Below are 17,700 nucleotides of genomic sequence, written 5' to 3'. Positions count from 1 at the left end.
TTTAGAATATGAGAAAGGATTTCTTCATTTTCACTATATAAAGACGGTTAAGGACTTGATGATGTCATTCTTCACTGGTGGGGTATAGTGAAAATCTTAAGGACGTGTTTGGTATAACATTTTATTTGATAGAATTTGTATTAAGCTTGGTTATATTTGAGAAAATGAGAATTATTTTTTGTTTAACATTACCTAATGTTAGATAATATATTCAATTTAGATTAATGTAAATATTTGTTTAATAAATGTAATGAAAACAAATTTAGAAGTTAGAGATAGGTGAGTTTGAAAATAATAAATTGTTATGACTTGAAAAAAAGGTATATAAATATTATAATTTTTAAAAAGTTGGGAACAGATAAATATGTGCTATTTGATATTAATTATTTTTTTAAAAATTAGTTATTTATTGTAAACGATTATTTAAAAATAAAAAAATAAACACAATTTAAAAAAAACAATCAAATAACTATATTAAACTAATCCTAAAAAATAACTATTATCAGACCAATAACAATAATTAAATAAAACCAAATATGGCTCTGTGTGGTTATGGTTTAATAATATATATATTTTTGAATTCTAAATACACATTATTTTAGAATGTAAATCTTATTATTTAATTTATTAAATAAAATATTTTATTTTTTAAATTAAATTTATTATTATTATATAGAGAGCTCAATTATATATTACTACTTTTTAATTTTTTTTTATCAAGATTTATATCAAACATGATTATTGAAATAATTTACAAATTACTCTTATATTAACTCATCAAATATGTCCTTGGAGTTAAAACTCAAACCTAAGCTAGTTAAACATGGGGAACTACCTCAAGACTAAAATGAATTATTTCAAAGAATTAATTACATTTATTGATTATTTAAATATCTATTTTCGAGACTTTCATGCATGATTCATAACATCCAACCCACTTATTCATTTTGTTGTATACGAGTATACTGAAATTTCGTAAAACTGTTTAACGAGTTATTAACATTTTAAAGAATTTCACTTACAAGTTTGATTTGTGTATCAAATTATACAATCCCAATAACAACACAATATCGTGCGACTAGTTCCAACTTTTTTTCTTATAATTAAACAATAAAATAAAATTTATTTGTTTAATTCTTAAACTCTAAAAACAAAAATTAATTTATTGTAAAACATATTAAATTATTAAAATTTATAAGATAAATTTTAAAATAATTGAAGACAGTTTAATCAATTAGTTTAAGGCGTCAAATTTAGGAACGAAGTATTGATTATTTTTTAATATAAATGTTTATTTAAAAAACACGTTTGTTTAAATATTAAAAATGTTATATCATTATTAATAAATAAAATAATATATAAACATTAAATTCAAAATTATAAAAGTATTATTAATCAAATAAAATATTAGTGTCTGTGTAATATTTGTTATGTCGTCTCTCAATTGTCCCTTCTTGTGTTTGTCATAATTAATTGTTATATATTAAATATAAAGTGGATTATATATAAATAGTTGGTATTTTTTTTTATATAAGTAGTTTGTTTTGCATTTGTTGAATTTATTAATAAATGTTTAGAAAAATGAAAATTTTGAAAATAAATCTTGAATTATTCATATAAAAGGTCATATAATTACTATGAGCTATTAATTTAATTACATATGCCATCTCTTTTTAAAAAAAATCCAGAATATATTAATTTAAGCTTTTATCTGTTATTTCTATAACATTTGGTTGGTTTATAGCAAGGAGAGAATATTTGTTAAGAAAATAATATATCTTATAAAAAGTCACCATTTTTACAAATAACTTATATAAATGACAATTTTTAATAATTTATTAGGGTGTGAGAGTTCATTAAAATTTTACAAATAAGATAAAAGGCTTCCCCAATTAGGAAGAGTTGAATAGAAGTAATTAACTTTTATGTCCTAAACAAACATGATTTCACTTCATTCTTATTAATCTTTTTTTTTTATTTATTTAACAAAATATTAAAATATTTTTTATTTTATTTTTAAAATTTATTTTATTATTATATATTACTATCTTTGAAGTATTTTTTTTATCAAAATAATTAAATTTTCAAAATTTACATCAAACATGATTATTAAAATAATTTACAAATTACTCTATAACCCTAATATCAAACACTCTTAGAACTCAAACCTAGGCTGGGTAAACATGGGGAACTACATAAATAGAATTATTTAAAAAATAATTAATTACATTTATTGGATATGCAAAGTTTCATCTGGCATCCAAGCCTTTATACTATAGATTATTAAGAATTTGTACACTAGTATATCAAAATTTCGTAAAACTCAGTTTGACAATCGGATTATTGGTCGTATATAGAATTTCACTTATTTGTATTATCCGTGTATATAATTATACGGTCTCAACTATATTATGTTTTACCGTGTCTATTTAACAAAAGTATAAAAACGACACAATATCGTGCTTAGTACAATTATTTATTTATTAATTTATTTTTAAAAAAAACTAATATAAACAGCTACTCCCAACCTTTTTTTTCTTAATTAAACAATAAAATAACTTTTATTTTTTTAATTCTTAAACTTTAAAATAAAAACAATTAATTTATTGCAAAACATATTAAATTGTTAAAAAATTATAATTAAAATTTTGAGATAATTGAAAACAATTTGGCCAATTGATTTAAGGCGCTAAGTTTAGGTTTTGGTATTAGTAGGTTTATTCATGATTCATATTTTAATATACATGTTCATCTAAAAAACAGTTTTTTTAATATTAAAAATGTTTATCTTTATTAATAAAGAAATCAATATATATACATTAAATTCAAAATTATAAAAATAATAATAAAAAATAAAATATTAGTGTCTGTAATACTTTGTTGTGTCCTTTCTCAATTGTCCCCTCTTGTGTTCAATGCTTCATAATTAATTGTTATATCTTTATATAAAGTTTAGATTATATATAAACAGCTGGTAAATTGTTTGATAAAATAAGTAGTTGTAGTTTGTTTTGTGTTGAATTTATTAATAAGTATTTAGAAACAATATAAAGTTTGAAAATAAATCTTAAATTATTTATATAAAATGCAATATAATTCAGGGCTATTATTTTATTATTAAATATGCCAATTATTCTTAAAAAATTATCAAAAAATAACTTTAAGCTTTTATCTGTTATTTCTATAGCGTTGGGTTGGTTGTTAAGATGATAATGTTATAAGAAGTCACTGTTTTTTAAAAAAAAATAATAATAAATGATAATTTTTAATAATTTATTATGGTCTGAATTAAAGATCATGTTAGATGAAAATGAATTTAAAATTTTACAAATAAGATAAAAAGATTCCCCAATTAGGAAAAGTCGAACAAAAGTAATTAATTAACTAATGAGATGATTTATAAATATTAAAAATGCATTCTCTTCTGAATTTATTTTTCTTACAAATCTGAAGTATTAGTAAATAAATAATTAATATAAGAATTAAATTCAAAATAATAATAATAATAATAAAAAGTAATTGTGCTTAGCATAATCATGTCTTACCACTGCTCATGTATTGTTGTTTGATTGTGTCCGAGGTTTAAAAAAACAGGTCTAATGGTTCATGGTTTTATTGTGCCTGCCTGTGCTTGAGCACGTGATGTGTTAATCCAAATCCTTCCGCGACACAACGGTTTGCCAACTATATCAAACTCCAGAAGGTATGAATTCATTAATAAATTGTTTTCTTTTAAATAAAATCAATTAAAATAAACATTTATAAGCCTTCAAATGTGAAATGATGCAGTAGTAGACCCATAAGGTATATATATGTTCTCACCTCCTTTAATTATTTTCTAAATAATTAATTAATAAAAAAAAAATTCTTGTATAAAACAAATCTCAACTTTGTTTATATATTATATATTATATATTATATATTTAATTTAAGAATTATAAGATAATCAAATATATATATATATATATATATATATATATATATATATATATATTCTTATTTGTTAAAATTTGGAGTATTACTATTTACTTAAATTTTGTTAGTTTGGTTTGAATTATTTGTAAGAATTTATAAGTTTGTTCAAATTTATAGATCTTAGTTAGATATTGACATTTATTATAATAAATAAAAATAGTTTCTTTTTACATTGGAAATTTCACTTGACCTAACAGTAGATGAATTATTTATTTTATTTTTGTTTTTAGTATTATATTTAGAATATATACTGAAATATAAATAATAAATAGTAAAACAAAATAAATTATTTAATAAAATTTAAAATTAACTAAATTTATAAACTTTTTAATAAAAAATAAAAATCAACAAAATAATTAAGTATCTTCACAACTTATATTAATTATTATTTTATTTTTTATAAAAATTAAAGTATTTATGCCAATTACATGCTTCATAGTTAATTCTATAAAAGGGTTGAAAAAAGCTTATCACCATAACTTTTTAATTTAGTAAAAAATGAGATATCACTGAAGTATAATTTAAAAAAAGAACTATTTATTTGATATTTAAAATTATTTTGATATTTAAAATATTATAAACCATACAAAAGAATCATTCCCGATTTGTTTATCTGCGGGCACCGGTCATAGCTGAAAGTATATTAATTTATTTCTTAAGGATTTATTTCAATAAACACAACTTATTTTGTAAGGATATGTCTGATGATTTAAAGAAAAGTGAACATATATATAAGAGTATTAATATGTAATATTAAAATAATTTTGTTTTAAAATAAATATATTGTTTTTTAATAAATTAAATGATATTGTAAAATAATATTTAAATAATTGTATTTAAAAAAATAAAAATAAGGAGCTATTTAAGAAATTTCTCCATTTTCACTGTATAAAGACCCTTAAAGGCTTGTCCATGTCATTGTTGACTGGTGGAGAAACTCTTAAGACATGTTTGGTACACTTTATTTGGTAAAATTTATATTATGTTTTGTTTTTGTTTTGTTTTATTTTAGAATTTTATTTTCTCTAACATTACCTAATATTAGATAATATATTAAATTCAGATCCAACCTAAATATTTGTTTAATAAATGTAATTGGGACTAGGACCATTGTGACTATGGATTAATAATATATACTTTTAAGTGTATTGTTATTTTGATTTTTTCAAAAAAAAAGAAGAAAAGAATAGTGTGGTGTTGTTTTGAAGAAGTATTTTAAAATAATTCAAACTTGGTAAAACATGATTTTATTTCTTCTCATCAATCATATAATTTAATTTATTAATTAAATTTTAAAAAATATCTTCTTTTTTTTTTCCAATTATTTGTACTAAATATATACATGGAAATTTATAATAAGTAAGATTATTGAAATAATTTACAAATTATTCAAATAATTTTATACACAACAAGTCCTTAGAGTTAAATTCAAACTTAGGCGGCATTACCTGTTAAGTTATATATATAATTTTTTTTATTACATTTATTCTATATAAAATGTTCTTGTCTATAAACCCTTTACGTTATAAACTGTTGTGGTGGTCCAATGTTACTTGTTTTTCTTGTTAAAACTTGTATATTCCATGATTTTCACTTTGTTTGACAGACAGGTATTTGGAATTTTAGAAAATTTGGTTAACTTGTTAGTATGTGTATCGAATTATACGTCTTTAACGGTATTATTTCTTATCGTGTTTATTATTCAAAAAAATAAATTTGAAAATGCACGTTATCGTGCATTGTACTATCTTTTTAATTAAATGTAAATAATAATTGAGGCCTACTTACAACCCCTTTTTCCTAAACATTAACATAATTTCTCTTATTTTTTAAAAAAATTCTTAAACATTGAAATTAGAAAAGTTAATTTATTATAAAACGTATTAAATTATTCAAATATTATCATTAAGAATTTAAAACATTTTGTTAAATATTAATAATGTTGTATCAATATTATTAATAAAAAAAAAGTTAATATATATATATTAAATTCAAAATTATAAAATTATTAATAAAATAAAATATTAGTGTATGTATAATACTTTCTCCGTGTACTCTATTAATTATTGTCTTGTGTTTATGATAATTAAATATTATACCTTAATATGAAGTTTGAATGATATATTGTAAATTGTTTGATAAAATGAGTCAATTGTTTTACAGAGTGAATTTATTAATACATTTTAAAAATGTTAAAAAAAATAGAAAAAATTAATAAGGTCATACAATTCATCAGCCAATATTATCAAATGGTGTTAGACTGTTACTTACATATGCTGATTATTTTATATAACTTCAAAATGTTTTTTTAATTTTTTTTATCAGATAATTCTATAACGTTTAAATCGCTCACAGCTTGTCAAAAAAATATAAGTTTAATTTTATAAAAAGTTAGTTGTTTATACTGAATTAGATAAATAACATTTTTAGAATTTTTAGTGATTTTTTTTTTCAGTTGTAGGAGATAACATTGTAGAAAAGAAATTATACAAACAGGATAATGACTTTTCAGTTTTCCCAATTAGGAGAACTTGAACAGAATGTTGAAGTAATTAAATGATAAAATTATCTTTAAAATGTTAAAATTGTTATAAGTAGACAGATAATTAATATAAGCAATAAATTCAAAATCATAATATTAATAATAAAATAAATAATTGTGTATAGTCAAATGTAAGATCGTGTCTAAAGTTTAAACAAACACGGTTAATAGTCGTTCTGTTCTGTTCTGTTCTGTGTGTCTTTAGTCGAAACTAATGTCTAAAAAAATCTATCAAATCCAATAAGGTATTAATTCATTAATAAAGTGTCTGTTTTTAAATAATAAAGTTAAGTTGGATTTTGTTTTAAACAATAAAGTTAAATTGAAATATAAATTAAAATGAACATTTATGAAATTTGATTAAAAAAGGTGGTCTTCACTCTTCATATGTGAAGTGATGCAGCCCTAGACCCACAATGTATTTTCCTACCTCCTTAACTAGTTTTTATATAATTAATAAACAAAAATAATTTTTATCATTCTAATATAAAACAAACCTCAATTATATATATATATATATATATATATATATATATATATATATATATATATATATATATATATATATATATATATATATATATTTATATATTTATATATTTTGTTGTATGTTTTCTTATTTTGTTGAGAATTGTAACAACTTAATATTTACTTAATTTTTAATTTGTTTTGAACTATCTTTATGAATTTATCAAAAAATATTCAAATTTATAGGCTTTTAACTATACAGATATTTGACATCTATTCTTAAATCTACCCATCTGTAATAATAATAATAATAATAATAATAATAATAAATAAAAATGGGATACTTCATTTTTATATTGGAAATTGCACTTGACAAATGTAAATATTAAATCATAAAACAACATTAATTAATTAATATTTTTTTATTATAATAGCATTAGGAAGTTTGCTGAATTTATAATTTTTTGTAATTATTTATTATCTTGACAATTTATATTAATTATTATTTTATTTATCTTATAATTAAAATATTTAGACGAATTACATTAATTCCTTGATTCTTTAAGAGAGCGGCAACAAAAACTTTATGGTCACACCCTATTATTTTATAAAATTTGAGATATCATTATAGTAAATTTCTTAAGTTAAAAGAAATAAATGTTTATTATTTGATCTTTTTAATTATTAAATTATTTTAATATTCAAAATATTATAAATCACATCAAACAAGTCTTAAGCCTATTGAAATATAGAGTATTTAAATTTAACAAGAATACAAAATAATGATATTTAAAATCTCATGAAATTTGTTAATATAAAACAAAATAATGGTAGTCAAATTAAATAAAAAAAAAGTATCTATGCTTAAATAAGCTATATATAGTTGCTAAATAGAATACTATATGCATGAGTCAAAATGATCAGACCTAATTTAATCTATTCATAATGAATAATTATTAACTAATTATACCATCAAACCTTCCATAAATAATATTATCTTATAATATATATAAATACATGTGACTTTTTTTCTTCAAAAAATATATAAATACATGTGACCCACAAAACATCAAATCTATATTTTAGGGGAATCTTTCAGGCCTCACTAGTCACCATCATCTTACTTTTATCTCTCTCACACACACCCCTTGGGCCTTGTTTGTTTAAAGGCATTTTTATAATTTCAAGGGCTTGTTCAGATACAAATTTTTTGAACAATTGAGTTATTTAAAAAATATTGAGGATGTGGTTTTTTTATATATATAAAAAGACTTAAAAATATATTAATATATAATAATAAAATAAAAAATAGTAATTTTAAATAAAAAATATTTTAATATTTTAATTAATAATTTAAATAATATAAGAGATAAAATGAAATAATATTTAATTAGATTAATTTGTGTAAATAATCTCATCAACCGAATTTATAATTTTTTTTAATTATTTAAACATAATCATATATCATTTAACTATCCTCCAAATTATTATTATATTTATTAATTAAAATATCTTTAATTTTATTTTTTATAAATATATTTTATCATTATATATTATTACTATTTAAAATTTTTAATTGAATTAGTAAAAACTTAGTTATGTTCTATTTGAATTATTTAAATAACTTAAACCACATTTAAATTATTTCATTTATATTCATTCATTTAATTCATTAATCAAAATATTATATATTTTAAATTATTAATTTTTATTTTATTTATATTTATATCAATACTTTTACTTTTAAATTTTTTTATAAAAAAAATTATTATCTTCTCATCATTATATTGAATAATTTAAAAAATTTATTGGTTTTTTTTTATTTAATGAAAATGATGATATTTTAATTATTTATTAAAATTTTAAATTGATATATTATATAAATATATGTCAAAACTCATGTGCATGCCAATAGAACTTAAGATAATAACCATATGACAATAGTGGTCTCTTTGATGGGTCAAGATTTGTCAGATGTGAAATCACATGTTTCAAATAATTTTTTGGATTTCCTAATTCAAAAATGTTGACTATGCGCATTATTATCTCGTTATTATCAATATTGGGAATCTAAAATTGGCCTTGTTTGTTTTGAAAAAAATAAAAAAGTTTAACTATTTAATAATTTAAATGGTCATACAACTTTTTCATTTAAAAATATAAAATTTGACCAACCCTTGACATCTGCCCTAGGTAGAACACAAACAAAACTATATAAGCAATATGCCAACTTTTCTGTTAAATAAGCTTGCCTACTTTTGAAAAAATAAATATCAACAAAGTTATAAAAAAATGAATACTTGAGAGATTAAATGGTCGGGTAATCACATTATTTACTAATTTTAAGTCTGGCCAAGCTCAAATTCCAGAGATCTTTAAAAATATATAAATACACTGGACGAAATGAATAAAAACTAAATGAAAACCCGAAACCTTATAAATCACAACACGATACATAAACACGACAAACCTCAATCCACATGCATAATTCTAATGAAAAATAGTACAACCAGCCAAAGTGTGTTTTTTAGAATGTAATCTCACAAGGAGCATGAAACGTTCTTCCTCGACAAATAGCTTCTAGATTCTCTCCCGTGTATGAACAAAGTGGCGATACTTCAACACCTGGGTAAAATGGAAAAAATAAATAAATGGTGGGTTAGTTTGATTTATTTGTTAATCGCTTTGGTATGTATTCGGTAATCGTTAAGTTGGTTGTATTCGAGGGAGAAAAATTGCTAGGCATGTTTGATTCACAGCTTATACATTATTTTCTCAAGCTACGTGTAACGTAAGTTTGTCAGTTTATTTCCATATATTATGTGAAATGCAAGAATTGAAAAAGGGTAAATACCTGTTGAATATAATGGTACTGAATGAGTTAAAAAGCCGCCTGCAGCAACAACCCAACGAGCATGGAGACGCAACATCAGCAGTTTAGCACTGTCGGGTGTGTCGTAGTTTGATCCATTGGCGTTCTTCACTGGGGCGAATTCTTCATCTCGCAATACCTAAATAATAATGCATAAGATATTTTATAAATTTTTCATATTCTATATTGGTACGAGAGTTTTGTCACATTGACAAAAATAAAATAAAAAATCCATTTGGCTGAAAATGTGTGATGTAAAAAAATTATGTAGCACTATCTTAAAAGAAGTTAAAAATATGTAAACAAAATCATTTTCACTTTGTCAATTTTCAAGAGTGATTGTGATAAAATTTCGTTTTCATTTTTTAATAGATAAAATATAGGGTTGAAGACGAAATTGGAAAGAGATGGGATCAACTGATCAAGTGAGATGCTAGGAAATGAGCATCATTTTAAGATTGATTTCCCGCATCAGTTATGTTGTTTGAGAGACCATTATCATCGACTCTAGGTGATTTGAGTTCCTTTTTAGGACATTATGAATGAAGTCATGTTCCTTCGATTCTTTAGATTTGGGTTTTCTTAAACTCGTGACTACTTCTATGTTGACTACAATTTCAATGAAATTCTCATTTATTGAAAATAATGCATGGTTCAAAATTGGTTTTTATTTCAATTAGGTGAAACGAGGGATAATGAGTAAAAAATACCTCAAAAAGTGCAGTGGAAGATGCATATGGGAAGGCATCAAAAACAAACTGCTCTAGTTTGTATCCATCTGTGTGTCCATGAACTGAAGGAATTTTCTTCTCAGCCAGATGATAACTGCACTCACATTGCATAAGCTTTTGAATTCATCATCCAAAACTTTAATATTTTTAAGATATTTCTGTAAACAGATGAAACACACTTCCATATGGAAAAAAACTTATCATTTTTTTTTATCAGTAAGTATCCATATGAGAAACAACAATTCATATTTTTAATTTGTCTGGCCTAAGTTTAGTTTTCATATATGTAATTGAAAATAAAACAATGTTTCCAAATGGGACCTGTCTATTATCATCCTAACAAGTCTAACTAGGAAGAACCAAAGAACTCCATCAATCAACCTAACAGATTTTATCATTCCCAGAACTATCCATAGAAAAGGTTTAGATAATTAGTTGTGACTGGGAATTTATAATATGCTAACCAATTAAAATATTCTACATTTTTTTCACCAAGTGGCCAGATTTGGATAACAGTTGAGAAAACATAACTTCTACACTCAGTTTACGGATAGGCATTCTGAAACCTCTAACAAGCTATAGGAAATTTTTGTTTCCATGTAAGAGGCTAGCATTCTACTTCAATTAAGGTCCTTTCTGTGGGAGTCGAAACTGAGACCTCTTAGTTCAAGACTCTTAGAACTTGATACCATCCATGAGTATTTATACTACATCGATCATTCGTGCACAATGTGGCAAGACCCACAAAATATTAAATGAATTGGATTAAAATGAAGTTGGCTTACATGCTATCTTTCTCAAGGCCATTTGCTACTTGGTTGAGAAAATCCAGGGTAAACATGTGCAAGCATACCTGCAAAAACAAAACAAAATTTTAAGGCCAATTTTTATATTATAAAAAATCTGGAACTCTAAATGCATTCAGAAATTACAAAACTATAGAAAGAGAGAAGTTAGGGCATCATAGTGTTGCATAATTAGGTTAGTAGTTAAGGCATAAATACTAAATAAGCACACAAAGTTTAATATTATTTATGAAATGGCTCGCAGTTTGGTTAGCTCAACAATCTGTAATAACAGATTTCTTGTTATGCTATCAATTATTTTTTCATGTTGATTATGATTCGGAAAAATCTACATTTTATTATAATTGCCAAAAATAACAATGATTTAGAAAATAATATGGATCATGATCCAAAAAACAATTCATAATACTGGAAAAAGATCTCTCATAAAATGAAGCAAAAAATAGCACTATAATTTGGACCATGGTTTAGAAAATAATTGTATAAATGAAGCAACACAAATCAAACTATAACAAAAAAGGTCTTATTATACCAAAGGGGAAAAGAAAAAAAAAGTTTCAATTTTAACTTTAGAGATTTTCAAATGAATCTTGGTTGTGACAGATATAGCCACAAAACACTAGTTTCAAATAGGCTATATATATACATTGTACAGTTGTCAAGGATGGGTATCAGTAGTTTTATATAAAAAAAGGAAAAAGCACTTCTTACTAAATGAAAGACTAGAGTTATATAGAGGCATAAAAGCACTCTTACAAATAACCCCCCAAACTATCCCAAAACTAACATTCCAACAGTATCAAATATGAATGAATGAAAAATATATTGGCCTCTCATCTTGTGAATATTTGAGTTTCTCATCTCTATCTTCTAATTCTAGAGCATTTCCATTACAAATCTTACACTAAACCCTATAAAGTTTAACAATCTTCGAAGTTAGGTGGAACATCTTCTTTCTAGTGGCAATGTTTGTGAGTTTTTTAACTCACTAAAATGAATGCAGAAACTAATACTATGCTTAACGCTAACATGAACAAATCTTAAATGTTCAAGCAACAAGCTGCAGTTCACAACTAATCTGTATACATGCAAACTTTAACTTATACAGAAATAAATCAAATCAAGAATGTAACATTGACATATTATATCAATGTCGAAGCACATCAATATTTTATTGGTAGAGAACTTGATTATAATGAAAAGTCAATGCCTGTTTCTAGGGCTATAATATAAAGATAAGATTTAGTAACCTAAATGGAATAAAATCCTCACAATATAATAAAATCTCACATTTTCGTAGCAATGGTTCATATATAGCATTGTAGTACTCAGGTCCTCAAATTATAGTTGCTACTAAAGACTCTAAACAACTTAAGGTTTGCAATATAGAATTAATGTGTAGAGCAGCACATTTTCCCATGGCAATAAATAACATAATACGAAGCTAGGCAAAAAGAACATACATTACTCCAGCAAAAGCGAAGACGACCAGTTCCCTGATTTATTGCACTTGCAAGTGACTGATCCAATTCACTATATTCAACCACAGATAAAGGACCACCCTTTCCTCTCCGAACAAACACACCAACCTTTTCTTGTGGATAAGCCTGTATAATTGATAAAATAAAATAAAATAAAATTATAGTTCAATGTAACAAAAACAAATCTATGACATGAGGATGCAAGGTTCTCAGAAGGGAAACACATCTAGTCATGAAATATTCATTGATAAGATCTACATCCAAATTCTTTATGCAAGTGGAAATAGTGTCCTCTGACAGTAGTCTTTGATTCTAATTTATGTTCACCCCTATGAAAGATTGTGCCTTATCATTAAACTTTATGGTTTTAAATACTTGATTAGCACCAATAACTATTTTGCCAATGAACATGAATGGTTGAAGTGGATCTAATCAATTATTCTTACTCATCTTTTATTCATATCAAGTGTAAAACAGAGTAGACCCAATATGAGAAATTGTCATATTTACCTAACTGTGATCCTGTTATTTACCTCACAACATGTTGAGCCTTTATATTATGTGGTCAATTATTTATATATTTAATAAATAAATAATCTGATAAGTTGATTCAATCAGCTTTCTTTTGACAATTATCATTATGTACACAATTGATGGAAAAACCTGATTTTAGGTTATCAAAAAGTAGCCTACATATCACACATAGCTGTGTATTAACCAAGTTAAAGTCCTCAAAAAAGAGATATAAAGTAAGGTTGAACCCTCATATAGGTTTCTAACCTTCCGAACTACTTTTGCTGCAGATGCTACACCTTTGTCAATAAAATAACCTAGGAATGTAGGATCAGCAACACGAACCTGCATCCAAGATAATACTCACTATAATTAAGAAACAAAAATAAATAGTTGGCAAAAATGTAACACTCATAAGAAATAGAGTAATTCAATGACATGAGGACTCACCAATGCATTATCAACCCCATAGCAATCCACATACTTAACCCCTCTGGAAGCCATATCCTCAAGGAATCTTGAATACTTCAAGGCTGATCAACAGATTGATAAAGAATGAAAGAATAGATGCGAAAATGAGAATGCAACCAAAGAAATTCAGCAATTTATAACCACACAACTCTAAATCCATAAGTACCAGTGTAAACTGCACCATTTCCATCTGGAGATTTTGCAACCTGATTTAGAGAAAAATAAATTCAATGTCTTATTGACCCAAAACAAAAGAACCTGTTTTTTTTTCATGGATGAACAAGCATCAATGAACCCCATATACTCATTGTTAGTTGAACAAATAGTCTAGTCCAGTGTCACCAGATAAGAATCCAAAATAACAAGGATCGATTTATGTTTTTTTTTTCTTTTGGTTAATCACGAGGGATAATAACACATACAAAATCTACATGGATTTGGCTTCAACAGGAGACATGTCATAAAATCACACTATCAACACAGATTAACAGAAAAAAATGATCTTTCCAGTCACAAATTGTGATGAAGCTAGACCAAGTCCAGGGATGGTGAGGAATAATTTATTCTTATGGCAAGAATGCCTCCGCAATACATATTTAAATATTCTATTTCATGATATCGTGTAAACTAAGAGTAATTCCCCAGATTTTCTAGTTGTTTCAGTAGTTAAGGCAAGTAAGGCAGAACAATAGTGAGAAAATTCATTAATATCCCAACTACCAATATGCAACACTAGATCTTCTTAAGCATACAACTACTTGGATCACAAAGATTTACTTGTTCAAGAAAACTGATCATGGTATAGTACTTACTTTGTAAGGAGTCTCCATTATGAATCTACCATCTTTTGAGATGCATGGTATAGTACCCTGTTGGAAGAAGCTTACCTGCAATTGGATGCGTATGAGACTTATGAAAGATAAAAATTATATATAAGAGGAAATTACAAAATAAATTAAAATAAATTTCACTTACTTGATCAGCTTCAAGACCAAAATATTTATGACTTTCAAAAAACTTTCTGATTGCATCATCAGTAAAAGAGCTAGTCATTATATACCAGTGTATCTGCACAAAACCAACTGTCCATTCACATGACAGAGAAAGTCAGCATATCTGATAATTTGATAAACCAAGCATGTAGAAAAAGAGAAAATGGTAGATTAATCTTACCATCATTTGATTGGGTGGCTAACCTTTGCATGCACAAGATTCGCTCAGCCTGAAGTTGAAACAGTGACTTTCCAGAGGGAAGTCCAATATCTGGGAAATAAAAAGTGAATTCATTACTGGAGAGTGCATTTACATGAGTTATTCGATGGAGGTACCAACAGACACAGATTTGGTGCAATGAAAATAATGATTGAAACCATATATAGTTTCACACAAGTGTTGGTAAGAATAGCCAAAATTTCAGGAACATATTTAAACAGACATCTCATTTTTAATTAGTTTGATTTGCATCAGTTAGCTATTCATACAATGTCATCCAAAATAGCATAGTATAAGCATACAAACGACAGATCAAATAGGATGGATAATCAAATCAATTGACAAATTTGGACCTTCATACCCTGGTTCTCTTCCATGTAGAAATCCACACACATCCTACATCTACAGGACTATGTCATGCTCTAGTGAACTCCTTAAGACTACAAGATGGTAGCTCTTGTGTGATTTCCAACTACTAATATCAAGTAAAAGCTAGAATTTAGTCCCATGGGAACTTCTATTAAAAAGAGAAGAGAAGAAAAAGATTAAACAAGGAAATGCATATAGCTTGACAAGCTTAAAAACCCAGATTAACAGGTATGAACCCGATCAACATAAATATGAAAGTGAATATTTTACAAAATAGAAAACTTTAGTAGAAATATTGATCAAAATTTTGAATAGCATAGCTTCTAAGTTACATGTTAGTTACTTACTAAAGCATCCTTTTGGTTCTGAACTTCCAAGCCTGGTTCCCTACATCCAGGTTTCAAGCATTCATAAACATAAGTAAGATTTCAAATTATAGAAGCCAACTTTATGTAAGCATCTGTGGGATGAAAGATCAAGCATATATAGTAAAGAGCATATGGAGTATTGTGCATATGACAGTGCACAATTTCAGGGCATAATAGTACTAATTAAAATATGTTTTCCTCCAGATAAAATGACTTGGAATCTCAACCAAGGAAGCATAAGAAAAAGAAAGCCATGGACAGAGTTGAGTAAAGCAAAAAAATGTTTGAAATTACTACAACACTCATCAAAAGCATGTGAACATTGTTCTACATGGAATTGGCAGGACAGTAAAACATAAATGAAAACAGAGTAATAACCAAAAAAAATCAATAGAACGCGAATTTCATTTGTTCAAGTATCATAATAGATATTGTGCATTTCCACTTTGATCTGATCTTTTTGAGTCTCATGATGAGCTAACTGACCCAAGTTGAACGCTACGAGACTTTTGGGAGGGGTGCTCAAGGCCTCTTTCCTTTTCCTCTACTTTATTCCATGGTTTGAATTCATGACAAATTTTAAAAACATACTTTAACGTTTCAAAAGAAAAAGATAAATGCAGATTGTCTTGGCAACTAACAATACATAAGAACAGCATTATAAATCAGACTACACAAAGAAAAAGCTAATATCCAAGCAAATCAAAACTCCCACTGCCACAATATGCGTAATACAGGAAAATGTGAACCAGAGCTTGCCACTAAAAAGGAGATCTTAAGGTAGACTTAGCCAGCCTTCGTACCATGCAGATACAAAATGCATATGTATATTTATTCACAAACATATACTTTTTGTGCATTATTTCACAAAGTTGCTGCATTTTTAAAGCCAAATTCACTCAATTAACTGGCTAGAGTCTTTCCCCCCTTTTTCTAATAAAGCAATTACATTATAAACAAAAGTACCTGCCCACCAGCAAGAAGTACAACAGCTAACTTTCCTTCAGATATTGCTTTAAGACCCAATTTCCACCATTTCTCCCTATCCTCAAGAGTTCTCTCCTCCACAGTAGATACACTACCTTCAGGCACCGGCTCAATAGCAGCAGCTGGAAGCCCTGAAAATGAAAAACAATCAGTAAGTAAATGAAACATACATTCAAAGATAAATAATATATACAACATACCTTGAAATTGTAATGAACATCGAAAGATCCTGTTTATCCTCGGAAGATCTGTACTCTGAAATAAACATAGAAATATCAAATCTAATTTCATTGTGAAAAGACAGAGATTTTAAAAATCGAATCTTAATAAGAAAAATGGAAACAGAGATCTAAGATAAGTTACCTCAAGGTCTCTAACAAGAAGTTCCCGTTCTTCAGGAGATAGTTCTTCCCATAAGCAAAGGGTATCTTCTTGACCGTAATCTTTGAGTCTTTCTAGAAGTGCTTGAGGTGGAGATAAAGAGGTGGAATCGAACGATTGTGGTGTTAGTTCTTTCATTCTTTCTAGATTTCACCAATATGAAGTGTAGTTTTCACAGTTCAGATCTCTTCTTTTTCTTTCTTCTCTCTGTATGAAGTTATATATATATATATAATGTCTGAATTGAGGCGTCGGTGGTGTAATTTGAGGTTTTCCAACAATGGGTATTCGTTCGGTGGTTGTCTGTAACAAGTAACCAAACAGTGCAAAGGAATATGAAGACGAATCAATCAACTGCTTGTTTTTTTTTTTTCCTTTTTTTTTTTTTGGAAATGTGAAATCGATCAGTTGAGTTGAAGTATATATGAGTACTCGATCTTTCATTAAGGAATCAGATTTCACCTTAAAGTTTGACGGGTTAAATGGTCGAAATTTTCGAGATTTTTTCGTGGTTTAATTTAGAT

General features: G+C 25.8%; 1 protein-coding gene across 1 annotated transcript; it reads right to left on the bottom strand.

Moving 5' to 3' along the window:
* Positions 1 to 9,256: 9,256 nt before the first annotated feature.
* Positions 9,257 to 17,488, bottom strand: LOC124934424 (UDP-N-acetylglucosamine diphosphorylase 1-like). Its single transcript, XM_047474955.1, has 15 exons — positions 17,159 to 17,488; positions 16,996 to 17,050; positions 16,775 to 16,926; positions 15,788 to 15,827; positions 15,033 to 15,122; positions 14,835 to 14,941; positions 14,672 to 14,746; positions 14,026 to 14,065; positions 13,839 to 13,921; positions 13,656 to 13,733; positions 12,858 to 13,001; positions 11,374 to 11,441; positions 10,568 to 10,682; positions 9,840 to 9,996; positions 9,257 to 9,610 (listed from the first exon to the last, which is right to left on the bottom strand). The coding sequence occupies exons 1-15, from the start codon at positions 17,312 to 17,314 to the stop codon at positions 9,513 to 9,515; spliced, it is 1,458 nt and encodes a 485-aa protein (XP_047330911.1). The 5' UTR covers positions 17,315 to 17,488; the 3' UTR covers positions 9,257 to 9,512.
* Positions 17,489 to 17,700: the final 212 nt, after the last annotated feature.

This window comes from Impatiens glandulifera, chromosome 4 (genome assembly GCF_907164915.1).
Source record: "Impatiens glandulifera chromosome 4, dImpGla2.1, whole genome shotgun sequence".
Taxonomy (NCBI): domain Eukaryota; kingdom Viridiplantae; phylum Streptophyta; class Magnoliopsida; order Ericales; family Balsaminaceae; genus Impatiens; species Impatiens glandulifera.
This window is presented reverse-complemented; position numbering and strand designations above follow the sequence as displayed.